General features: G+C 42.8%; 2 protein-coding genes across 3 annotated transcripts in view; one reads left to right on the top strand and one right to left on the bottom strand.

The window, feature by feature from the left end:
• Positions 1-947: 947 nt before the first annotated feature.
• Positions 948-8,590, bottom strand: SLC7A6OS (solute carrier family 7 member 6 opposite strand). Its single transcript, XM_028739569.2, has 5 exons — positions 8,332-8,590; positions 5,444-5,818; positions 2,855-3,049; positions 2,004-2,121; positions 948-1,649 (listed from the first exon to the last, which is right to left on the bottom strand). Exons 1-5 carry the CDS (start codon positions 8,500-8,502, stop codon positions 1,525-1,527), a joined length of 984 nt encoding a protein of 327 aa, XP_028595402.2. The 5' UTR covers positions 8,503-8,590; the 3' UTR covers positions 948-1,524.
• Positions 8,591-9,348: 758 nt separating this feature from the next.
• Positions 9,349-26,813, top strand: part of PRMT7 (protein arginine methyltransferase 7) — a 35,216-nt gene continuing 17,751 nt past the window's right edge. Inside the window, exons 1-10 of one of the 2 annotated variants that reach the window (XM_028739565.2) lie at positions 9,349-9,467; positions 11,543-11,711; positions 13,123-13,159; positions 15,411-15,560; positions 17,417-17,525; positions 17,850-17,962; positions 18,511-18,752; positions 19,703-19,883; positions 21,189-21,316; positions 21,542-21,680. In XM_028739565.2, coding sequence (XP_028595398.2) covers positions 11,617-11,711; positions 13,123-13,159; positions 15,411-15,560; positions 17,417-17,525; positions 17,850-17,962; positions 18,511-18,752; positions 19,703-19,883; positions 21,189-21,316; positions 21,542-21,680 — 1,194 coding nt within the window. In that variant the 5' untranslated portion in view covers positions 9,349-9,467; positions 11,543-11,616. Of the gene's footprint in view, positions 9,468-9,527; positions 9,772-11,542; positions 11,712-13,122; positions 13,160-15,410; positions 15,561-17,416; positions 17,526-17,849; positions 17,963-18,510; positions 18,753-19,702; positions 19,884-21,188; positions 21,317-21,541; positions 21,681-26,813 lie in introns of those variants that run through there. The other variant, XM_028739566.2, reaches the window with a different exon arrangement.

The raw sequence follows: 26,813 nt of genomic DNA, 5'->3' as shown, positions 1-26,813 counted from the left end.
AAATGTGGTAGGACTTGAAGCAAGACCAACATTTAAATCCCTGTTGAACAACAGAGCAGTGGACCAGCTCCTTCCAGGGGCCTGTAAACTCATTTAGAATAAGCCATCTTCTCACCTCAATAACTCAGAACATAATGACCCTGTTTTTTCAGGATTCAACTTCAGTTTATTGTCCTGCAACCAGCCTACCACCACCTCTAAGCCCTGGGTCAAGCATCTGCCTCTTCTGAATCAGATGGAAGAGAGATAGAGCTGGGTGTTACCACATATTTGTGACTCCAAAACTCTTGATGACTTGTCAACAATGTCATGTTAGGTTCTGGAGCTAGATGGAAATGGATCCAGATACAGTGGTACCTCAGGATGTGAACGGGATCCGTTCCGGAGCCCTGTTCACATCCTGAAGCAAACGCAACCTGCGGCTGTGTGTCTGCGCGTGTCGCCACTTTCGCACATGTGTGTGACGTCATTTTGACCATCTGCGCATGCATGAGTGGCGAAACCCAGAAGTAACATGTTCCGTTACTTCTAGGTCGCTGCGAAGCGCAACCGAAAGCACTCAACTTCAACCCAAGGTATGACTGTAACCTGTTCTCACAAAACATCCTGAATATGCACTGCCGCCACCCATTCAAGCACCTTTGCTCTAAAAAGGGATATTTGCCCCCAGACAATAATTATTAAAACCCAGACCCTACTGAAGGAATGCAATACTGTTTCCCTCAAGGTAGCTGGAACTCCCTAGTCAAACCCAATGCAGCTCATCTTCACCTTACTAGAAAGAAAAACAAGACAAGGAGTCAAACTGTCGGTGTTGTCTACAAACTTCAGACAACTTACCAAACAGTACAGTAATACATTTCACTGGATTACCAGCAAACTATCTACTTAAAAATACCTACTGGTAAGGACCATTTCAGAGGGGAAAAAATCAGTCAAAGAAACTATTCAACAAAAGCTGCCTTTTATTTGTATATTAAAGTCAATAGGAACGCCATACTACTCGATAATCCAATCATACTAAAGTGCAAAGATCAACAATTCACAGAATGAGTAATGGTCTCCTGTCAATCTATGGCAGAAGCTCCATTTATGGCAAGAGATTGAGACCTTGAAAGAGTTGTTCAGAATACATATTTGCTATCTCCATTTTTTCTGCATTTCCAGTTTTACAGTTTTACCTGAAAAACTAAAACATTTCTTATAGATAGGAATTTCTTCTTACTTAACTTCAGAAGAAGCCTTCAAAGATTCCAACATAGTAAAAACTGATATCCATCAAGTTCAGAGATGCCCTACCCACATAATGCACCATATTATGGAGACAACAGCTGCAAGAATAAGGATTAGATTACTCAATTTTAGATACATAATTTAAAGTCTCTTGTTTACCCTTGAACAACCAGTGACACTCAGGCTTCCATAAGCACTGCAGCATCCACTGTACATAAGTGGCACGACGTATGTCATGAACTTCCAAATTCACACATAATTAATGTCTTCTGAGCACTAAGGTTCCAGTGTCTACTCGGAATCCAGCTCCTGCAACCCATCATACTCGAATTCCAACAAGACATCAGACTGATATTTTTCCCATGTTCTCCTGATATATCCATTATCTTCATCACTGATGCTTCCATGCTCTGATTCTAGGAGGAAAAAATAATTTGAAAACGTGGGAAAGATTTTACAGGATACAATGATGCTTAGGTTTGCAGTTCTGCCAATGCCCCAGGCACTATATTTTCCTCTATTTGCTTATTGTCTCAGATTGCTCATCATCTCGTCATCCACTTCCCAGTTCAAAGTAATTAGAGAAGTGATGGGTCATATTAGACCCATCAAGGTTTTTATATGTGGGCTACTCATTCTCAGGGTAAAACCATAGTTGGTTTCACTTGAGTCTTCTGACACCTAGTTTGGGAGTAATGGGAGTAAAATTAATGGTTAACACTAACAATTAAAGTGAAACTGCTGACTGGCTTGCCCATCACATCAAATACCTTCATCTTCCCCAGGGAGGAACTCATCTTCATCTGGGTAGTCATTTCGCCAATTGTTCTCATTGTTCTCATCATCCTCATCATCATATATTTCTTCGGCAATGTGATTTTCATCCACCTGCATGTTAAAATTGAAAAGCATTTTCAGAGATGAAAGTCTCCACTGCAACTCACTTGCTAAGCATCAACTAATGCAAAAGTGAGCCATCAGAAATGAAAAGCGATGGATTCCATAAACACCACCACCCCGCTCTAGGTGTTGTTAGACCTGTATGGCCTATGGTCAGATATGTTCCCCTATCCCTGCTGAAACCTGTTTTGTTTATGCCTATTAAGTGTGTGTGTTTGTGTAAAAACCTTTATGCCTTTGAGCAGTTAGCAAATACAGCTTGTGTTTTGCAAGCAAGGAAAACCTTCCTGAATCTAAGGATTATTCAAGAATGTGAATGAGCAAATCTCACACTGTTCCCCTCTGCCTTATTTGTGACTTGCCAAAAAGTAAAAGTGTTTCTATCCTCCACTTCAAATGGACCCTTTCCCAGTGAAATTTATAAAACATTCTGATTTATCCAATTTATTTCAGTTTTATCTAATAAACGGTGTTTGGGAGTTTATTTCAGTTATCAGTCGTAATAATAAATAATAAAATTTTATTTATATCCCGCCTAACCTATTTGGATATTCTTGTAAGTCAGTCAAACTAAACCTTGTCTTTAAATGTGATTAGCAATTAAAAATGCTCCCATATATTTGCTTTTATGCTCTAATGTTGACCTAAATTCACAGTAGGTTCTCATTCTCTTCTTTAGTCCCCTTTGTCACTTATTTGACATTCTTTTCCATTTGCTTACCAGTTCACAATCCTGGGTGTAGGGCTGAACAGACAGTATGTTCTCAATCCAGCATGGAGATGCTGTTTCCATGCAGTAGATGTCATAAACATATTCCTCCTTTAAATTATGCTCTGCTTCTTTACTGTCCGTTATGGTTAAACTCTCACGAATCATTTCAACAGCATTACAGAGAATGGCATCTGAACCCGGTTTCTGTTAGATAGAACACAAGTGTTATAAGCATCTCACTATAAACAGCTAAAAGATAAACTAATATGTGACTTTCAAATTGCTGGTTGAAACCCCTTCAGTAATAATAGTTACCTCCTGTTAAATGCAAAAGCAAAATGCAAATTTAACTTTGACTATATTGTGCTGGGGGAAGGAGGAGGATACAAACCACTTGTTTAAAAATGCATGTTCAAAAATATCTGTCTCCCATCATTCTGCCTCTTACTCATTTAAAAGCATCAATAAGTAGACATAGTCTTGGTGTAACTAGAACACACTGGGCAGTGGATACTTCTTTGCTAAAATCTCAAACAGTAATAGAAGGTAAATGTGACAAATTATAATAATCTATCTAGAATTTTGTTCATTGGATGTTCTCAGTTAGAGCTGTAAAAGGGCACTAAGGAACAGGCTACTTTGTTTTCTGTTTAGAATACTTGTATCCTGGAGACTCTCAACGCACTTAAGAAAATACAGTAACATCATGTTAAGTGTAATATCAGGAAGAGAAATAACATGGTATCCATATTGTGCCAAGATTATTCTGGCAGCATTCCCTGCCCTGATGTTGCTCTTGTCTACTTAGCAAAGCCCACTGACGTCTTCTGCTGCAAGGGAATGGGGTTAAGCAGATGGAAATGTGCTCAGCCTATGATGGAAGCAAGTGTAAGGTTTACTAATCCACACTGTCTAATGGTTTCCTATAAGTCAGACTTTGTTAACATAAATAACATTTGTTGTTTGGTCTATTGAAAAGATTTTAAAAGACACATGGTGCCTGTCCCCTTCTTTTTTTCTACTCACCTAGCAATTAGGCTTTCTTCAACACACCACCACCACCCCTCCACCAAAATATACACAACAGGGAGGCCCTTTAGACCCTACTATTTTGTGTTTTGCATTACTTCGCTGTATCCATGTATATACCAGCAAACTGAGGATTAAATTTCACACAATACACTAAAACAGTGGTACCTCGGGTTAAGAACTTAATTCATTCTGGAGGTCTGTTCTTAACCCGAGGTAATATTTCTGGGTTAGCGGAGTCTATAACCTGAAGCGTATGTAACCTGAAGCGTATGTAACCCGAGGTACCACTGTACCTGTTTCTGAAAGGTGCTAGAAGTTATGCTATTCTACACTGCATCCAACTGCTGACATCTAGTGGTCAACAAAGACTTTACACATTAAGAAACAACTATGACTTCAGGTTACTCAACTTCAAAAGAATGAATCATGAGTACACTCTTAAGTGTGCTCTTGATTCTTCTTCTCAGCACAGCTTAAATTGAAGCTGTAGCTGTAAAGGAAGAATATGTGTACTTAGAATGTATATTGAGAATATACTTAGAAGTGTTACTTAGAATAAGAAGTGTACGTAGAATGAGCTCTAAGGTTCCTCCCCTGTTTTAGTTGAACTTTCCTGTGCCCGACACCATAGATCAGATGTCAAGCCTGTCACAACTGGGTCAGCTGAAAGTTCCCCATCATATTCTAGCTCAATACTGTCAATATTGATTGGCAACAGCTCTCCAAGGATTGAATTTGGGACTTTTTGAATGCAAAGCACATGCTCTACAGCTAAGCTGTGGGCCCTTCATACACACCAAAAGCAACAGGCTATGTACCCAAACAACCCTCACATGTTTAATTGGAAACTGTTTTTGAAACATGAATTAGCAGGTGATTTTAGCTTCAAAATTGAGCACCCAGAGACTTATGCAAACAGTCTAATACACAGTTACATTGCCAACAAATACACCTGCAAGTAGCATCCTTTTTGTCACTGTCTTGAAATTCTTTGCTTCTCCCAACTAGATTGCCAATTGTGCTAGTCAAAACCACTGGAAAGCATATTAAAAATGCTTGCTTATAAACTCAAATTACTAGACATAAAGATTCAATTCAGATTTCAGGCTAAACAATGATTAAAAAACCCTAAACTATGGTTTGGTGTATTGACTGAACAGAAAACCTTTATTTGAGATTGGCTGGTAAAATCAATCAAGTGTCATGTTTTAGAATTAGGTTTGCTAACCAGAGTTCATGTATGGTTTATCATAATGTTTGCTTCCCCTCCAGGGATCAATTTACCTAGAAAGTGGAATGCTAAGCAGAGAAATTGAAAGCAGAGAAGAAACTCAAAACTCTGGTTTACTTATTAAATTTGGAATAAATCAAGCTATGGTTTGGATTCTAAACTATCGCTAGCAGTGAACTACGGTCAATTGAACTAGATGATTTTCAAGGTCCTTTCCTATTATGATTCAATTCAAGGTTTGGTGTGATGTCTGAATAGAGTTCACATTTTTGTATAAACTGCTGGCTTACTATATTTTAATCCAGAAACCTGACCATTCAGGACTCAATACCAACCTGTAAGTGTGCAGCTGACATACCAGTATCCTTTTCTACATCCTCTTCTTGTTCAATATCAAACAACTGAAATTTTCCACAGGAGTCTGCAATACCATGGCTTTCTTCATGTGTAGTGTCCTTTTTTGCTCCAGAGACCAAATGGTTGCTTTTATTCAACTCCTCCCCATTCGCAGGAAGTACTTCACTTTCTCCATCAGAGAAATTTGGTCGGTGGCTGGCGATTAGACGGTAGCGGCTTTCCTGCCTGCTGGCATACTTGGAAGAACGAAGGTCCTGAATTACTCTCTGGGCACTTCCTAGCGAAGGTCGCAAGAGTTGAGCTGATTTGCTTTTGGTAATGGCTTCTTTTACATACTTCTCAACAGGCTCATCCTGAAGAAAGCAAAAATGCAACTTCAATTCATGCCTTAAATGCTTGTTATTTTAAAGAACAAATCTACAGCCATAATAAGCAATACACAAACACAAAGAAGACTGCTTGCTTGCTCAGAGCCCAGTTGCTGTGTAGGGAAATGAAAGTATACAAAATAAAGATAACAGGTAAACAATTCTGTATATTCTGCCAGCATAATCACTACAGAAACATACCTATCTCATTCCAATGCACAGTATATCTGCTCTATGCAACCTGGGGACAATTTGTGCAAAGAAAGCCTGGCTACAAATAACTATATCACAGACTTTGGGAGCCAAAATCCATGTTGTATACAAACCTATATGTATAGTGTTGCTCCAATAGCTCAATTTTAAAAGGAAAAAAGAATACATTGGGCAAGTGCTTTATAGAGGGGAAATTGAGAGCAGAGAAATAGTGCAATGTGTGGATTAACCCTTTCCCTACCACTTTCTCAGAATCATCAGATTACATTTCTTCCAAGAACCGGATTAAAGAAGGATGTACAGTTGAATGGTAGAGATTTACCTCTTATTCCTTATTCATTTCTAAAGCTAAAGTTTGGGACATAGCAGGAAGTCTAGCAACATTGATGTCTACCAGGGCAACCCTATGCATGTCATCTCCAAGCAAACCCCACCAAGCTCAATGGTACTTACATCCCCAAGTAAGTGTGAGCAGAGGACTACTGCTATGATGGCCATGTGCCCTAGTTTACAGAGGACAGTTCTCTACCTGAAGCACTGTCAGCAGACAGACCTCTACTTGAATAGCTAAGTGGTCCAAGACCAGTTTAAAGATAAAGTAATAAGGCAGAGCAGAAGCAGGAGGTAGTGGTCCATCAATAGTTAGTACCTGGACAACATATTAAGCAGATACACAGGGCACCGGGTTACCATTTCCCCCATTATGGGAAGATGCATTTCTATTCAAATTACAGTAATTATTTGCAAATTTGCAACTATACCTATAAATTAACACATGTATGCAGATTTTATGCAGATCAATGCCCTCTGCTTTGGCGAGATGTTAAGCAGCCATCCCAGTCACACCCTGATTCTCTTCCTGCGCAATCCTACTCAAAAGCAACTCCACTGAGATGAATGGAACTTAATACCAGGTGAGCTTACATAGCAGAACAACGGGTTACCAACCTTTACCTGGTCACCTGAGGAAACATGCTTGCATTGAGAAAACATGTATTAACACAGGTGGGGGAACTTGTGATCCCCAGATATTGTTGGGCTCCCAACTCCCATCAGCCCCCACAGTCAGTATGGCCAGTGGGGTCATATGATGGGAGTTGTAGACCAGCAGCACCCAGATGGTCACACAAATTCCCCACCCCGATGCACAGGATTGTAAAGCACTTCAACATGTATTAAATATTAGTGTTGAAGAATTATAATCAAATTAATACAGTGGGTCTTCTTTTCTTTTTCACACAAGAACAAACAACAAATTAAACATACACTCAAAACAAATTTGGGTTGTTACATTCACAATCCCTGAAAAGTATTATTTGGAGGGGAGCAGTAACATTCTTTCCCTAAAATTTAATCATTTTTGTATCACCTAACACCTTAAATGTTTGAGAGCTATAGATACAAACAAATAATGGCTAGCCTGTTTGGCATCAGATGGTCCTTAAAAGAAAGAAAAAAGTGATGCAGAGTGAAGAAATGGTTATTAGAGAGATGTCAACAATACTATGAATAATGAGTTCATGATTCCACAAAAGCACAATGAAATACTCAATAATAAGTCCTGGAATACAAGAGTTGGAAAGGACCAGGGGGATCATCATCTAGTCCAACCGCCTGCAATGCAGGAATCTTTTGGCCTAATGTGGTACTTAAACCCACAGCCCTGAGATTAAGACTCCCACGTTCTACCAACTGAGCTATCCTAGGTGCTAAAATCATACTTTGCAGGAATCTGCCAGCTGTAAGCGTGTCCTTTGACACGAGTCGTGAAAGACCACCATGTAGCTGCAGAATCCATAGGTATGGCTTTGCCCCAGGAAACTCGTAGGAGTCTTGCTTTTGCGTAGAACTATACATGGCCCTCCTGCCAACCTAGCAGTTCAAAAGCACGTCAAAGTGCAAGTAGATAAATAGGTACCTCTCTGGCAGGAAGGTAAACAGCATTTCCGTGCGCTGCTCTGGTTCGCCAGAAGCGGCTTAGTCATGCTAGCCACATGATCCGGAAGCTGTACGCCGGTTCCCTCGCCCAATAAAGCGAGATGAGCGCTGCAACCCCAGAGCCGGTCACGACTGGACCTAATGGTCAGGGGTCCCTTTACCTTTATACATGACCGCGTTGTTAACTTCACCCCACATGATCTTTAAGTAATTTTATTTTAGCTACTTTTGATGCCTTTGCCTGAGGCCTAACTTAGCCTTCTGTGAGTAAAAAGAATTGGACAACTACGACGACCGACAGGCCCAAACAAGCCCAGGCCAGAGCACCGAGTCCTGTTCAACCGCACCTCCGAGGCTACGGTGGCCACCAGCTTGAAAAGATTCTTCTCCACTTCATCCCCGTCCGGTGTGGCAGCGCCTTCCTCCGTCCGCAGCCGCTTACAGGCCAACACCAACGCTTCGGCAGGCACAGGTCCGCCGCGCTTCCTCTTGACGCGCAGCACCGCGGCGCGCTCCATGGCAACCAGCCCAGGCCGCGCCGCTCGCAGGGGATGACGGGAAGGAGAGTGAGAAAAGCTAGGCTCTGTTTCTCCTTTTCTCTATGCGTATCCGAACCTCCTTCGTTTACGTCACAGCCTCTTGACTCGTGCTCGTCGCTCCGCCTCCCGGATGACGCAAAAGGCAGCGTTCATCCCGAGGGCCCAGTCTTCATGGTTGTTAAGTAAAACGCGTGGTTCCATGCGCGGGACAAGAAGGGTGGAATCGTTTTATTTGGGTAGAATTAATTAACAAATAGCAAAAATAATAGTCAGAGAGGTTAGTGAGCTTCGTGGCCGTTATGTCGTAACATTACATTGTACCTGACATTATGTTATATAAATCTTACATTGATACTTTTAGTTCTTTCCCGCTTTTCAGTGGAGTATAACCAACTATCATGGTAACAAACGCCAGAAATAAAAGGGATATTTGCATAGCACGACGAATTTCCGTACCAAAACCAAGTATAACCTATCAATATTACAAGCTTCCAGCCAACGCAAACGAGTTCACGCTATCCTGAATCTTATTTCCCTAGTGCATTATAAAGAGAATCCGTTTCTCCATAAAAAGGGTTCTTTTTCATGCATTTAGATTGCTTATATTTCCACTGTACTTGCTATATTCTTTTTCGCTGCAGTTCTTGAGCTTTTTAGAAAATGAGGGATATACATTTAAAATATTTATTCTGTATTCCATTTAGCTTTCTGCTGATTCCTCTGGGCTGCCATCTTGCCCTGCACACGGAGACATCTAATAACAACCGGAAGTGTTTAAATTGTTAACTGTTTCTCTCTATGGTGTGCGTTGAAAGCAGAGGTAAATAGTAATGGTGGGATCCTTCCCCCCCCCCCCCGCTATTTCCCTTTTGAGCGCGTTGCATCCTGGGAAGATGGCGGCGCCTAGCGCGTGGGACGAGCGTTGACTGACAGGCGGAGGCAAGGTGAGGTATTGGAGTGACCGTTAGAGGCGGGTGGGGAGGCTTGACTGGTTTTTGCGGGGGGAACTTCGAGCTGACGACCCTCAAGTAGAGCGTAGGAGGCTCAGCAGCGCACTCTGTCCCGGTTAGGGAGCTCTTGTGGACTCCTGTCCTGGCTAAGGGGGCTCCTGAGCATGTCTAGAGTTCGTTCTCATTTATTCATTTAAAAGCGTCGCCCCCCCAAAAAACAAACAAACACTAAGGTCCTTGCTCTCGGACTCGCAATCTGAGATACGTAAACGATTGGAAGGAAGAAGAAGGAAGGAAGGTGGGAGAGAAAGCAAACTTGGGCTAGTACCTGTAGTTCATAGCTGGTAGTTCTTCAGACAAAAGGATCCAGGAGCATGTGCAGAGTTCCCCACAGGGAAAGAAGCCATCCTCTTTATCTCTACCCCCACCCCCAAAAAAGAACCTAAGACTGAAATGGTCATGAGGATATGCAGAGTTTCACCTCAGGGAATGAAGCCAGCCTCCCTCCCTCCCTCCAAAAAGAGAACATAAGGGCAAGGATTTAATGTGCAGATGCAGAGTCTTTCCGTCTAACATCCTTCGGACATCCAGTGAAACTGGATATTGGAACATTCAAGACGGATAAAAGGAGTTGCTGCTTCATACAGCACTTAGCGAAACTATGGCATTTCTCCCGCAGAAAGCGGTGAAGTTCACTAACTTGGATACCTTTCAAAGAGGACTGGACACATTCATGGAGGAGAGGGCTATCAATGGCTCCTAGCCATGATGGCTCAGCTCTGCCTTCACAGTTGGAGGCAGCAATGCTTCTGAATACCAGTGGCTGGCAACCATGTGAAGCGGGAGTGCTCTTGTGCTCGGGTCCTGCTTGAAAGTTTCCCACAGGCATCTGGTTGGGCACTGTGAAACCAGATGGGCCATTGGTCCTTGCAGGCTCTTCTTACATTCTTACGTTTTGTGCTGGAAACATGTTGCCACTTTAGTAACAGTTTGAGAGTGTTGTGGGCCGCGAGGTCTAGAGTTCTGAAGAGATTACATTTTTATCCCACCCTTCCAAGAAGCTTGGGATCCACATACATATTCTCCTCACCTTCACTAGTTGTATCCCCACAAGAACCCTGTGAGGTAGGTTAGACTAAGGGAGGAAAATTGCACTAGAGTCACACAGTGAGCCTGGGTCTTCCTAATTTCAAGCCTAAGACTGTTGTATTTGGTATTGCATATTAGATTGTTTACAGAATGTGACTATAGTGTACCTTAATTTTACAACAATTTTAGTACCTTAAACTCTTTTGCTGCAACTGATTCCCCCTGGAATGTATTTTTACAATAATGGTAAATATTTGTAACATTGTGCGTTAATATGTTTCAACAGTGGTAGAAGTAGGAACTAGTAAATAAAATGTGTGGAAGCAAAATGAATAAATCAGATTAAGTCCTCCACCCTACAAAGAATTCTCACTTCGTCCTCCTCTCTGGCACAAGACTAAGAAACTGTCCGAAAGACCCATGGTTGTGTGTCTAAACTTGGAAAAGGTACAACATACCAGATTCTAGTCCTAACTAGGAGTTACAACTAGGAGCAGGAATTGATTGATTGAAGTAAGATGCTTGGTTCAGGTCTCACCTGTTTGCCTTATCTACACAGGAATAGCTTGGTCACCATTACATACTTCTGCATTAAAACAGCACCATTTTTACATGGCAGTCTGGAGTGCCATTCACTTCCAACATACACATGCATACTGCTTTACAAATGCAGCCACTAAACCTCATGTAATGCATTATGATGGCACATGGCAAATTCCTATGGCAGAAGCATTCAAGGCTTAGTTTTGTTAACAACAGCATTTATTTTATATGTTCAAGATTTTTATATCTTGCTATTTTTTTAATCTGGAGCTCAGGATGGCTAACAATTAATAGATAAGCAATTATACAAAGCAATACTCTTAATTTGCACCACAAAGCCATAGCAGCAGCAACTCAACAACAAATAATATCAATAAAACAACACCTAAAAATAATTTATCTCCTTCTAAATGGTAACTTCTTTCCTTTTGCCATAGTTTTCCGATAATGAATCAAAAGCTAGAGATCATCTGAATAAAAGCTTTCCTCAAAACGACAAACCAGGGCAAGAATGAAGGTTTTTTGCGGAAGAGCCAATCCAACCACTGGAGCAGTGGAGTGGTTGGAGGAAGATGAGAACTATGATTATCATCAGGAAATTGCAAGGTATAGTGGGAGTTGGCTTTTATTTTATGCATTATTGTGACAGGCCAGTGTGTACTCCAACATGATGGTTTAGACTTAATGAGTCCTGGATTCAAATCAATGTGCGGCCACATAAGCATACTGGTTGGCGTTGGGCTCAGCCTAGCATGTTTACCAGATCGTTGTGAGACTGGCAGTGGGGATATGTGTTCTACCTGAGCTCTTGGGGGGGTGGGGTGGATAAAAAACTGATAAAAAACTGTGATGAAAATGAAACTTGAATGCAAGAGTGAAAAAAGATATCTAATAACATCATAAAGTTTTTGTTTGTTTAACAAGGAACTCGAGTTCAACACAGTGCTAAAGATGGATTCAAATAACTTTTTTTATATTTCCAAGGAGGAAGTGCTGATTGGTTCTTTATGCCAGCATCCCTTCGTGCAACCTGTGACCTTTGGCACTCGTCACATTCTAATCTACTTAGGCTTTGAAGAGCTTCTTAAATTACTATTTTAAGACTATGACATGTGACAAGGAACATCCACCCCTACCTTTCTTTCTCATGCATGCATACCTTTTTGTTTTAAATCATGGGAGAATGAGACTGTTAATGGCTCCTAGTTATGATAGTTGTGTCAGAGTATCATCATGAATATCTGAGGCAGTATGTATCTGAATACAGTTGGTTGGGGATCATGAGCAGGAGAGTGCAATAGCACTTGTGTCTTTCGTGTGGTGCCCTAAAAGCATCTGGTCATCCCATCTGAGAACTGAATGCAGGACTAGATAAGACTTTAGTCCAAGTCAGCAGGTCATTTCTTAAGTTCTGATAAAAGTTCTTCAAAACTCGGAAAATAGCTCACTACTCTGTGATTTATTTTTTTGGTTGGTTCTAAAATAAAGGTATTGATTCCTCATTCCTTTTAAAATAGGATTGATATTCTAGAACTGAAGAAAACAAAAAGTGCACATTTAATCTGAGCTTGTTGCAGGATCCCACGTGTTATATACTCTATGTCTATCTCCTGACTCTCCTTCAAAAGCTACAGTCTTGTCGTCCTGGACTTTAACTGTATGCAGTTCAAGTGGGGAAAACAAAATCCTAGTAGTATATAGCAACAACCCTAACATAGCATGGATCTTACACCTTAGCCCTATGCCTTTGTACTCAGCAGTACATCCCACGCAGCACAAGGGAACTTACTCCAAAGTAAGTTTCCATAGGATTTCATCCTTTAGTTTCCTGCAGTTAAGGTTTATCTTCTTGTGAATAGCTGGTAATAACTTTTAAAGGGATGACTCACCATTTGTCAAGCCTACAGAAGGAGAAAGCATCCTCAATTGTACAGCACTTTGTTGGTTGCATATTTTAATAGTAACACTGGTCCTGTTTGTCTGAAATGTTTTTGATCTGTAATCTGAACTCTTACAGGTCATGTTATGCAGACATGTTGAATGACAATGACAGAGTAAGTAATTGTTGTTTTCTTTTTTTAAAAGTTGATTGTTGGGATTCTGAAAGTTGCCTCATTAGCTTCCATTACCTTGACTTTGTTCCACTGGCTTATAGTATCATAGAATGATAGAGTTGTAGAGTTGGAAGGGACCCTGAGGGTCATCCCGTCCAACCCATTGCAAGGCAGGATTCTCAACTAAAGCATCCATGACAGATGGGCCATCCAACCTCTGCTTAAAAACCTCCAATGAAGGAGAGTCCCACACTTTCTGAGGCATTCCATACCACTGTTGAGCAGCTCTTAGTATCAGAACATTCTTCTTTTTTAAAATAATGTTTTTATTTATTTTCATGGTACAGAAGATAATTTTTAAGAAAACGTTGTTAAAACAGTAAACAATAAATAACGTGTCCTGACAAAATTACAGACTTTTATCATGGCACATGTCAAAATTTAATTTAAGAGATAACGCCACATTTTCCCGTGAGTGTAGTTGGAATTTTCTTTCTTGTAACTTGAAGCTGTTGTCTTGCTTTTTTCTCATACTCTGTGCATTAGTATAGACACAACTGAAACCATGAGTCATTCCCTCCAGCTGCTTCCTTCTTGCAGTTTCTTGCCCCTTTAGCAGGCTTTTGTAGCGCTGCCTCAGTTTCCTGTAAAGCTATTATTCCTGGTACCAGGTGTTCCCCTGTTGTCTGTAGTATTGTCTCTCTCCCCCTCAGGATTTAATTTAAAGCTCTCCTGATCAGGTTTGTGAGACTATTAGCAAACACGTTCTTGCCAACTGCTGTGCGGTGCAACACATCTCTTCCCAGAAGTCCTTTCTCAAGGAAGCGACTTCAGTGTCACAGCCACAGGATCTTTCTCTCTTTTCCGGTGACACATTCCTGGTGGGTCCAAAACTATTTAAGGGAAAACTTACAACACTTTTTTTTTAAATGAGTTTGTGGTTTTTAAGCTGCATTTTATATTATTTCTGTGATAGCCCTTGAGATCAATCTTGCCAGCAGTTCCTATTTTCTTACCATCATGAATATGAGATCAAGGCATTTCCTGTTTGTATAAGTTGCTGCTTTAAGACAGCATAGAATTTTAAAGAGAGAAATCCAGCTGTGTACTGTTGTTGCAAGTGTAAAAAACAAATGCTTTGAGGTTGGCTTTTCGAGGTTATTTGTTTGATGGATAATTGAGCAAGATGACTAGACTCTTGTAGAAAACAGTCAGTGGTTCAACACTATATTTTGACTAACACTTTTATTTTAATTTGATTTTAATAGAATGACGTGAAGTTTTATTGCTAAATTTGGAGAAACAAAGCATAGATTACTTTAAAATGCATTAGTTAGTTGATTCAATTTGCTTTCGATCCTGTCTAGTCATGAGTGCATTTTGATAATGAACCCTCTGTGAACATTCCATCTGCTTATCAAGGGCTTCTGCGATATTCATGTACCCTGCTTTCTTCTTCAATAAAATTCCTTTTCAGATGGCAAGATTAAATATTCTTCAAAAGAAGCCCCCAGTGAGTCTCAAAAGTGTTTTTTTAAAAATGAACTGTTTGAAAATTAAATCTTGACAAAGCTAAGGGATGTGTTTATTATCTCACTAGCTTTTTTGAGTAGCGGTTCCTTTAATTATTATTTTAAGAAGGTGACATTTTTTAAAAAAAGATGTCAGGGATCAAAACGGCCTGTCAGAAATCACTTCCTGAAGGGAATTTTGTCCCTCTGTATCGGGCTTTAAACACTTGCAAATTCCCAGGTGTCTCTATTTGAAAAGAGTTGGCAGGAAAAGTATGAAAAATTGTAGGCAAACTAACCATTTCACTTAAAGCAGTGCAAAGCAAAGCACCCAAGCCTCTGCTGCTGTGTATTCCAATATTTAGAGGGTTTAAAAGTTTTATTTAGAATGAAATACTTAAAGAGGATTGGGAAAGAGAGTAATGGGAATATCAGTAGTTCTTAAAGTGCTGGGGCTGCATTCTTGTCAATAGTATTTAGCTTTAGCTTTTCCTCCCTTTAATGTTTTCAGACATTTATCATGGAGATCATACTGAATTTATCAGGCTTCTAATAAGTGTACTGCAAACAAAATCTTATGGATCTGCATATTGTTCATCCACTAAAAAGAGAATGCCTTTTAACCCACGACATTTAAATGCTTGCAGATTCAAATTTATTAACCTTGGAGGGCATGTGCCTCACATTTAAACAAACATTGGTCTTGTTGAAGTAACTGTCAGGTTTGTCTCTTTCCACAGAATGCAAAGTATTTTCAGGGTATTCGTGCTGCAGTGGACAGAGTGAAGGAAAGAGGAGACAGAGCCATTGTCCTAGACATTGGGACTGGCACTGGACTCTTGTCTATGATGGCAGCTACAGCCGGGGCAGATTTCTGCTATGCTGTTGAGGTAGGTATCATTGCTCCCCTGTCCCTACGTACCAGATATAAATCAGTTATGCAGGAGGCAGATCCTTAAAGCAGATTTGTAAACAAAATTGTATGTGATAGGGACTAATATTGCTTTGGTCTGTGTGTTTATTCTACAGCCATTTGTACTTTCCTTATGGTTCTCTTTTGTTCCTGAAACGTTGCATTAATATTTAGTGTTTGTTGTCCTTATCGTTGCTAATAAAGCACAGTGTTCAAGAAACTTCACTTTGGATGGTGCATTTCAGTCTACTTTGTATTCCCCACTCCTTCAAATGGGGCAAAGCAACCAAGGGATCTCTGAGCTTATTCCAGACTAGCTATGCTTAATATAGATGCTTAAACTATCCATGATTAATTCATCCCATTGATTTTGATGGGGCTATTCTACGCATGAGTAGGTCTGGATTGCTGTATGGTGTCTTAGGAAGGTTTTAATGTTAGATATTTATGCAGAGTAATAGTGAAATGAATTTTAGTGCTTTAATTTTAATTTGGGTTTGTTTTTTGCGTTTGAAAAAGCATTGACTCATGAAAGGAGACTTTTTGGTCACTGGTGGTGTGTAGCCATCTGTTTCCCCCCTCAACTTTCATTTCATATTTACATTTTGGCAAGGAGCAGTTCATTTCTGGCAGCTTTGGTGGTGGAAGGCAGTCTTGTTTTGCCAGGGTTCATGCCTTAATTAGGTACACATTTTAACATTGCCAGGAGGTATGTGCTTCATTGGAGGTCTCATCTGTGTTTTTGAGAAGGCAAAGTTAGATTTCTCAGTCTTTGCCAAAGAGCAGACTCTTGGCTCTTATTAGAAACCCAGTTTCTTTCTGTTGCCTAGACCAGTTAAAAATCCCATCCAACTTTTGTATGTATTGGATCTGAAACTCGGCACTAATGGAGTAATCCTATGCATGGCTGCTCAGACATAAACACCATTGAGTTATGTGTATAGGATTGAAGCCTAAGTGATTAGATCTTTCATGCAAGATGATAAAATATAGGCAGGGATTCTTAATATAAAACAGCAGTTGGTTGTTCTCATTTGTTGTGCTAGTTTGAATGCTTAATTTAACTTATTAGTAGTTTTCAATTGGAGGGACGCGGGTGGCGCTGTGGGTTAAAGCCTCAGCGCCTAGGACTTGCCGATCGAAAGATCGGCGGTTCGAATCCCCGCGGTGGGGTGCGCTCCCGTCATTCGGTCCCAGCGCCTGCCAACCTAGCAGTTCGAAAGCACCTTCGGGTGCAAGTAGATAAATAGGTACCGCTTTATAGCGGGAAGGTAAACGGCGTTCCGTGTGCTGCACTGCTGCTGGCTCGCCAAATGCAGCTTGTCACGCTGGCCACGTGACCCGGAAGTGTCTGCGGACAGCGCTGGCTCCCGGCCTATAGAGTGAGATGAGCGCACAACCCTAGAGTCTGGCAAGACTGGCCCGTACGGGCAGGGGTACCTTTACCTTTACCTTAGTTTTCAATTGTATTTTTCCCTTATCTGCCCGGGCACATACATTTATGTTTAAGGTGTGTGATATAAACTATGTAAACAAACACATTTTTAATCTCATTGGGAAAAGCCACAGACAGGTGCAACCCAGTACCTACTAAGTCTTCTATTTGACAGGATTAAATGTGCTTAAATGTTTATCCTGTGGTAAGTATTTCCCGTAACACAATACAGTAATTTTCTGGTGGTGTTTGCACCTTGAATATAGGTGCCATTAGCTTGGTTGTGTTCTTGAGAGCTGGTGTAGTGTAATGGCTGTATCTCTGTGCTGTGTCCTAGGAAGTACCTGATTCAAATGTTACTTCAGATCTATCTAAATATAAGAATTATTATACTGCAGGTCTTCAAACCTATGGCTGATACAGCTGTGAAGATAGTGGAGAAAAATGGCTTTAGCGACAAGATAAAGATCATCAACAAGCACTCCACTGAAGTCACAGTGGGGCCTGGTGAGATTAATGTGGACTGTATTCTCATGTTGCTTGGAACAAAGGATATCTTTATTTAGTTCTTTGTTTCATTAAAACAAATTGTATGCCATCCTTCAGACATGTTTTGGGGTGGCTGGCTTCCTCTGATTTCAAGGAAGGGAGGGGATGAGAAGGAAGAACAGAAGGGTCACAGCTGTATAGAAGAGAACAGAAGCAGTCCTGAGGCCATTCCCTATCTCCTAATTGAGGTGACTTAACATTAGCACAGCAGCCTGCTTTGAAAAAGAAAGAGAAAAGAAAGAAACCAGCATACTCCTATTTGTCTTGTGCTATGCTTCCTAGATGGAGACATGCAGTGTCGTGCAAACATCCTGATAACAGAACTTTTTGATACCGAACTGATAGGGGAGGGAGCTTTACCATCTTATGAGCATGCCCACAGATGTCTTGTACAGGTAAGGAAGTGAGCACTGATCACAGATGGTGTCATGTAACAGAAATTTTATTCTTGCAAGCTCGCAGATTGATTGTAACCAATCATTTCATTGTTTTTGATCGGTTTTGTTACTGTTAGTTTTCACTGAAGATATTCAAAATGGTCTTCAAAATTCATAATAGACCTGTCATAATCTGTATCTGTGTTGGTTGCACATGGCTTAAGAAACAACTAACTTTGAGAAAGCTTTCACATATTTTTGGCACAAAAATGCAAAGTATAGTAAGTATATGATTCTCTGTCCACTTGATGACAAGTATCATTGAACTCAACAGGAATACCTTCCAAGTAAACATTATGGTATCAGACTGTGAGATAAATAGGAACGCACGTAAATAGAAGGTTCAAAGGCATTGAAGAGTGGGCCTCATATTTACACCCAGAATCCGGGTTTTATGTGCAGCCTATATATTTTCTAAGAAGTTCACATTTCAGAGCTTGCTTTTATTCCAAGGACATATAATGAACCTTGCTCAGTTTCCTTTCTCTTTGTTTTCAAATGATTAGGAAGGATGTGAGGCAGTGCCTCACAGGGCAACAGTATACGCCCAGTTAGTGGAGTCCCAAAGAATGTGGTCCTGGAACAAGCTATTTCCCATTCATATTCAAGCAGAAGATAGTGAGAAGATTATTGTCTCACCACCAGAAATGGAGAACTGTCCTGGTGCTCCTTCAGTCTATGATATCCAACTGAATCAGGTGTCCTTGCATGACTTCACTCCTCTCAGTGACGTTGTTACAATGTTCAGGTGAGTGCCGCTTTTATGTTATGTGTTTAAACCATTTTTATACTCCGCCTTTTAATCTTCGATTATCAAGGCAGCTTAAAACATCATTTTAAAACAATGCCTCATAAAATAATAAATAATATAATAAAACATAGTCTGTGGAAAATTCAAAGCCACACCAGAAACCCACAAAGGCCAAGGAAAACAAATGTTTCTGCTTGGTGGTCTAAAAGCCATCAGATTTGGTGCTAAATGAATGGGTGGTGGGCCTTGGTATCCACCTCATTTCAGCTAATGAGGCCCCTCAGAACCATGTCTCCTTCCTTGAAGAGCTTACTAATGGGATTAATATGGGAGAAGGTGGTCCTTCATATACCCATTTTGCAAGCGGGGTGGGTGGGAACCTATGACCCTCCAAGTGTTGCTAGACTGCAACTATCATTCCTGGTCATGCTAATGGAGGTTGATGGGTTAGAGCTCCAACAGCATCTTGAGGACTATATGTTCTCCACCCCTTATTTAGAGCTTTATAGGTTAAAACTTGCACTCTGAATTGTTCTTGAAGGAAACTGGTAGCTTGTTTGTTTGATGGTTTGTTTGCTTAAGTACTTGTCCTTACACAGACACACCTGTGTATCATATATATTATAAATAAATTTAAGAGGGAAGTAGCAAACTCCTAAGAGTTTGATGGTATATGAAGTTGTTGGTGAGAAGTTGCTGAGTACTTTAATGCATTGTGATGTTTCATTGATGACTGACTGCTGCTGCTCTTGGTCAAAACTGTCAGATGCATTTTCAATTTCTACAATTTTTAGAAGAGCTCTGTTCAGTTCCATCGTTGTGTTTATCAATTCTGCTCTGTGTGTATGTTTGTGGTTAGAATCACAATGTTTATTTCTGCCTAACAACCTGAATGAAAATAAGTAGCTATTTAAAATGAACTGATTGCAATTCATTATTTTCCACAGTGTAGATTTCAGTAAGCCAGTAAGCCGAGCCTCTGCCTACTACACAGTACATCTGGAGGCCATAAAGTCGGGCAAAGCCCAAGTGGTCCTGTCCTGGTGGGATATTGACATGGACCCCGCTGGGTCAATAAAATGTACGATGGCCCCATATTGGGTGCAATCCACCTCTGAAGATATCCCGGTAATGTACTGAACCTCTTATAAATTCTATTGCCTTCCTAACATTTTAATGCTAGCAGATTGAACTAAAACAATATATGTGGGCAGATGTTAATTTGTCCAGCTCTGTAAAATGTGCCATTTTCACTTTTTCGAATTTGACTCTGGACATTCACCAAGGGAGGGTAACAACACCAAGTCCATGTGAAATTCCATGCAGGCATCTCATTTGACTTGGGTCACCACCCCCTGTGCAGGCATTGTTAGTATGATAGGCATGAGTGGATGTTGTGTTGTTGTGTGCTGACATAGCATGTTTAGAGGCCAGTGATCTAACTTACCCAAGGCACCAGCTGCATGAACGTCTGCATAGTTATGCTTTTGGAATTTTTTGTGCATGTTGTTTGTTGCATCTTAGTTGGACCATAGTTCAATATTGCTCAGCCTTTAGAGAATGCTCATAAAGATTCTAAAGATTTGTGCTAAACTTTCAGAAGTAAACTAGTTCTCCTAAAATTGTCCAATTCTTGATGATAATGTCTAAGTATATGGCCGCTTGCAGTTTTTTAGCTACTTACTGCCATGGATGGAGTTGTACAAAAATAAACAGTGGTCTATGATTGTAGCAGGTTAGTGACTTTAAGTAAGATTAGGATACCATTGGATTTGCCATCTCATCTTCTTTTGACTTTTCTAGCATAGAATGCATCAGGGTAGGCAACATGCTTTCTGCAATTCCTAATTTCACTAAAGAAAAGGTATGTTTTTGGACATTGTGGTTATAGAAATGAATGTGAAAGGTGACAGCAGAACTTTAAATAAAGGCAGAAGGGTGATGTTAAATCTCCTTTAAACAATAAGAGATTATGTTGCTGTGAATGTTTCCTCATGATTACATTGTTAAACAGGCAGTTCCCAGCATTAAAGCTGTATCAGGGGTAACCTTGAGTGGGGTTGTTTAGGTATGAACAAGTACTGGAGCTTTCCCAAATTGTGTTCTTTATTGCACTCCTTTACTTTCTCCTGTATATCTTTGTTTCACATCCTTGGCACTATATGTCACTTGGTTGTCAGACAGGGATCCTGCCAGCATTTGATGTGTTTCTTTCTGTTGAATGCATAAACATCCATGGCTGTAGCTCAATTGCTTTGCATGCAGGAGGTTCCATGTTTAATCTCTAGCATTTTCAGGTAGGGCTGAGAAAACGGAGTTATCTGCATTATCCCATTGCCATTTACTGTTTGGTTTTTTCTATCCCACACAATCCATTTTTATTTTGAATTACTAATTGTCTGCCCCTTTTCCATTTTGTTTAAACCTTTCCAGTGGAGAGATCATTGGATGCAGTGCGTCTATTTCCTTCCAAATGAAGAACTTGTTTTCCAGGGCCAGAGTGTGGGCCTGACTGCCTTTCATGATGACTACTCTGTGTGGTATAAGCTTCAAAAAGGCAGGTAACTAAAGATAGGAGGCAGAAAGGGATACTCATGATTGAACAAAGACTGTCAGGCTGGGATAGTTTGTTTTCTCAGTGAATGTAAGTTGGGGAGGGTTACTCTCCCAGTCCATGAATAGCCATAGGTGTTGTACTAGGCATAGCTGGTAAAAACCATTTATAATGTAAACATTATTTGGGGCAAACAGAAATGAATTGGTTTCATTCATCCAAATGTTTTTAGAAATGAAGACGCCACAACTGCTATCCAAGTTGAAAGTCCTGTGTGTAGGTGTCAGGCCCACCTGTTGTGGAATAGGCCACGGTTTGGAGAACTCAACGATCAGAATCGAACAGCGCAGTATTTACAGGCTCTGCAGAAAGTGAGTAAGATTTCCCAAATCCAATATGGTATCTTCTTGCCTCAATCTCGGCACATTAGGCATCACTTCACTGAATTTGGGTGAAGAGCTGTGTACATGCCTGCTTCTTTTTTTAGCTTATTAGAAGAGATGGTGAGTCACAAAGCCAGCATACTTGTGGTGGGATGATGAGCTGCTTGTGCGTAAAATGCAAGTCCCTCAGAGTTTGATCAGGTTTTCAAACCTCTGCCTGTGACGGAGCCCCTCCGGCATGGCTGCGTCAATCGCTAGTAGAATCCGAAAGTGGTTGCTTTCGGAAACGTTTCCAACATAAAAGCTCTTTCACGGAAACACGTCTTCTGGACTCTCTGCGTGACAGTTTCCGGCGAGGCGTGGGTGTCCCTATAGGAGGTCCTGAGACCTCTCCACTGTTTTCGCTGGAAACGTCTCTGAGCCACCCCTCCGACTCACTTTCCCTGGAAGTTCCTGCTCGCCCCCTACTGGTTCCCTCTTCAGCTGCTCCGTCTCTTTCAACCTGAGGGAGCCTTTGCACCTCCTGTCCTTCCGATGGCAGTTCCCTGACATCCACCTCCCCTCCAGGGCCCCCTTCACCCCCTCCCGTCTCCTCCCCTCCGGGCTGGGAGGAAGTAAAACCCCTGAAAGAACCTTCCTCATCGTCCGAAGTTTCGAACACTTCCCTCCACCTGCTACTGTCCCTCGTCTCTCGATACTCCTCGTCTTCGGAGTCTATTCCCTCTTCCAACTCCGACTCCGTGAATCCTTCCATTTCCTGTTCCTCGTCGGTGGTGCCGAAGTACTCCCTCCTAAACCTTTCTACCGGCTGTGGTTTCCTAGGGAATCTTTGGTGGAACGTTTCTGTTAAAACCTCGTCATTGACCTCCCCTGCAGTCACCCAGGTGTTTTCTGACTCCGGTTCCCCTTCCCACGCCACCAAATACTCTACCTGATTTCCCTTCCACCTGGAATCGAGGATTTCCGCTACATGGTTGCTGCGTTCCCTCTCTTCCAAGGCTGGTCCCCTGACGTGCTCCCCTTCACGTCCCCCCCTGTATGGTGACAGTAACGACCTGTGGAACACTGGGTGCAATTTCATGTGGTTGGGTAACCGGAGTTTGAAAGCCACCGGGTTGACCTGCTGAATGACCTCAAAGGGTCCCAATCTTCTGGGCCTCAATTTCTTACAACCCCCTTTGAACGGCAACCCTTGGGTTGACAGCCACACTTGATCCCCCACCCTTATGGTTTCACCTTCCCTTCTGTTCTTGTCTGCCTGCTTCTTATATTGTGCCTTGGCCCTTTCTAAGTTGAGCTGGAGCTGATGATGGATCGCTTCCATCTCTTCTACAAAATGTTCAGCCGCTGGAACGCTCCATCTCTCCCCTCCCTCCCCTGGAAATGCCCTGGGGTGACACCCGTAATTAGCCAAAAAGGGGCTCATCCCTGTGGACACATTCTCCGCATTATTGTAGGCAAATTCTGCCAGCGCCAACTTTTCGACCCAATCGTTCTCTCTGTCATTGACATAACACCTCAGATATTGTTGAAGAATGCCATTTGCTCTTTCCGCCTGCCCGTTGGTTTCAGGGTGCCGGGCCGTTGAAAAATTGACTTCCACGTGCAGCAAGCTCATGAGCTTCCTCCAGAACCTGGAAGTAAATTGTTTGCCGCGGTCCGAGATCACCCTCAAGGGAGCCCCGTGCAACCTAAAGATGTGTTCTACAAACAACTTCGCTGTTTCTTCCGCTGTGACTGCATGTGAGCATGCTACAAAGTGGCACATCTTTGTTAACAGGTCTACTACTACCATGATGGCTGTTTTCCCCTTGGACTTCGGCAGATCCGTCATAAAATCTATTGATACCGCTTCCCAAGGCCGTTCTGGTGTGGGTAATGGTTCTAATAACCCTGCCGGCTCCCGTCTTTCCCCTTTGGCTCGCTGACATTGGTCACACCCTCTTACATACTCCCTTACATCTTCCCTCACCTTGGGCCACCAGAATTCCCTGGTAACCAACCACATGGTCTTGTGTTGCCCAAAATGTCCCGCCGTGGGGCTATCGTGCAACTGCTTGAGTACTCTCCCCCTCAATTCACCTTCGGGTATATACAGTGCCCCTTTGTAATACAATGCCCCATTTCTTTCCTCAAAACCTTCGGGGCTCTCGCCCTCCCCCCTGAGTCCTCTGAGCTTATCCTGGGCATATTCATCATTTTCCGTTTCCTCTACCAGTTCTCGTTGCCCCACCAGCGCCGCCCCACACACCCAGCGGTCCTCAGGGATGACATGTCTCTCTTCAATCGCCCCCTCCCCCTCCCAATACTCTGGTTTGCGTGAGAGAGCGTCCGCCCTGACGTTTTCTGGACCTGGCACATAACAAATTTCAAAGTTGAATTTAGAGAATTCCTGTGCCCATCTCACTTGTCGTTGGTTGAGCACTCGAGCTGTTCTCCAATACTCTAAATTCTTGTGGTCGGTGCACACTTGCACCTTTTGTTGTGCCCCAATTAATAAATGTCTCCACCTCCGGAACGCTTCGTGAATGGCAAGTAGTTCCCTGTCATACACCGTGTAGTTCCTCTCGGATTTATTCAGCTTCCGCGAGAAGAAGGCACACGGTCTCCACTCTGACATACTCCTCCCCGGTTGAAGAAGTACCGCCCCTACCGCCCGGTCGGACGCATCGGTTTCCACTCTCATGGGTTTTCGTAAATCCACATGCAGAAGTTGTTCTTCCGAGGCGAAAGCCCTTTTCAGTTCTTCAAATGCTCGCTCCGCCTCCGCCGTCCAAACAAATTTCTTCTTGCTGCTGAGGCAGTCGGTGATGGGCGCCGTCAAGTGGGCAAAGTTCTTGATGAACTTCCGATAAAAGTTCCCAAACCCCAAGAATCTTTGCACATCCTTCTTGGTCTTCGGTGTCTTCCATTCCAGTACCGCTTGGACCTTGCCTGGATCCATGGCCAATCCCTTGTCTGACAAGCGGTACCCCAGGAATTCCACCTCCTTGGTATGAAACTGGCACTTCTCCAGTTTCACCCACAGCTGGTTGGCTTGCAGCCTGCCCAACACTTCTCGAACGTCCCTCACATGCTGCTCCTCATCCTCCGAATACACCAACACGTCGTCTAAAAAGGCCACACAGTTCTTGTAGAGCAAAGGCCCCAGAACGTGGTTAATAAACGCTTGAAAGCACGCGGAGCCTCCTTGTAGACCGAAGGGCATAACGAGGTATTCAAAGGCTCCCAAAGGGGTGAACATGGTGGTCTTCCATTCATCTCCCTTCCTTATGCGTATCAGATTGTACGCCCCCCGCAGGTCCAGCTTTGTAAAAATCTTTCCCTTCCTTACCCTGGTCAAAATGTCATCAATTCGGGGCATAGGGAAAGCCAGGGGTTCCGACACTGCATTCAAGGCCCTGAAGTCACACACAAGTCTCGGCTTATCTGTGTTTTTTTTTGTCCACAAAAAACACTGGGCTGCCCCCCACCGCTCGGGACTCTCTGATGAAACCTCGCTTCAGGTTTTTGTCAATGAACTCCCTCAGCTCCTGCATCTCCCTGTCGGACATGGCGTACAGCTTGCCCACTGGGAGTTGGGCCCCAGGGAGTAGGTTGATTTGACAGTCAAAGGGTCTATGCGGCGGCAGTTTGTCTGCTTCCCTTTCGCTGAATACGTTGCTCAGATCTGCGTATTGCGGGGGCACCTTCCCTCTGCCCATTACTTCCATCCCGGCTAGGGTGACTTTGTCTCCGCCCTGAACCTTCCCCTGCTTGCAGTGTTCTAGGCAATGCGCTGACCCAAAGGAGACCACCCTCTGATGCCAGCCCACTAGCGGATCGTGTAGCGCCAGCCAGCTCATCCCCAAGATGATGGGAGCTCCTCCCAAGGTGGCCACATTAAACGCTATCCGTTCGGTGTGCCTTGCCACCCTCATTATCATCGGGACAGTCTGTTGGCTAACTTCTCCTCCCAACAGCTCTCTGCCATCAATCGTGGTCACCTGCAAGGGATTACTTAAAGGGGTGGTCTGTATCTGGTGCTCAGCTGCAAACTCCTTACTCATAAAATTACAGGAGCTGCCTGAATCCAAAAGCGCCTTGACCTGTAGGGGGTGTCCATTTGGCAGCTCTAGTGACACTTCTATCACTAAAGCAGGTCTGGGTGGTTCTGGCGTGGGCACTTTCACTGCTCTTTGGCCTGGCTGCTGTGCCCCGACGGTGGCAGCCAGGCGTTGGCTTTTACTTGCTCCTTGTTTTCCTCCTCCCTTTCCCCCACAGCTCCTGCCATCCCTTGCCATTCCTTTCTTTGTGGGCAGACTCTGGCAAAGTGCCCTGGCTGTTGGCAGAGATAACATTTCTTGGCGCTCTTTCCCTCCTTCTTCCGCCCTTCACTGGGATTTGAAACTGCGCGCGCCCGCGCTGTTCCAACTTCCATCGGCTCTGCCGGCGGGAAAGGTGGCTCTGGAATGTCCGGAATGCGCAGTTCCCTCCAACGTTCTCCTTTCCCTTCCCGCCTTTCCAAAGCTCTCGCTTCCTGGCGCGCTCCTATGGCCAGCGCGGATTTGGTCAGCTGGTCCATAGACTCCGCCCTTGGCCCCCGGGAAAGTTCATCTTTAACGGCCGAAGAAAGCCCCTCTTCAAAAAGCATTTGGATGGGTTCCGCCGATAGGTCCCACCCCAATTTATGAATCAGCATAGTAAACTCAGTCCAGTACTCACGAACAGATCGGCTCCCCTGTTTGCAAGCCATTAACTGCCTTCGTACCACCCCCTGCTCAATGTCACTGGAAAACATCAGGTCCATGGCACGAAAAAACTTCCTCGTGTCCTTTAGTATCTCATTATTCACTGCCATCAGGGGTCGAACCCAATCCTTCGCCCCCCCTTCGAGATGGCCAATTACAAAAGCCACTCGCGATTCCTCGTCGGGGAAGTCATCATACTGCAGGTTGAGAGCGTATTGCATCTCAGTTCTAAAGGCATGATAGTTTCTGGGATCTCCCCCGAATTTCTGCACCAATCCTGGCACCTTTCTGGCTATCGAGGTGGTTTTCTCCTTTCCCTTTTCTGCATCCTGAGCCCTCCTCTCCTCAAGCCTCGCCGTTTGCATGGCCAGCTGGATCTCCAACGCCCTGT

Source organism: Podarcis muralis, chromosome 7 (assembly GCF_964188315.1).
Source record: "Podarcis muralis chromosome 7, rPodMur119.hap1.1, whole genome shotgun sequence".
NCBI classification, from domain to species: Eukaryota; Metazoa; Chordata; class Lepidosauria; order Squamata; family Lacertidae; genus Podarcis; species Podarcis muralis.
This window is presented reverse-complemented; position numbering and strand designations above follow the sequence as displayed.

Bases quoted from the DNA above. Each gene is read 5' to 3' on its own strand.
- SLC7A6OS (XM_028739569.2), bottom strand. From the start codon at position 8,502: ATGGAGCGCGCCGCGGTGCTGCGCGTCAAGAGGAAGCGCGGCGGACCT. The intron at 5,819-8,331 runs GTGCGGTTGAAC...TGCTTTCTTCAG, and splicing joins TGGCCACCGTAGCCTCGGAG to GATGAGCCTGTTGAGAAGTA. The intron at 1,650-2,003 runs GTATTTGATGTG...TTTTCCTCCTAG, and splicing joins CCTCCCTGGGGAAGATGAAG to AATCAGAGCATGGAAGCATC.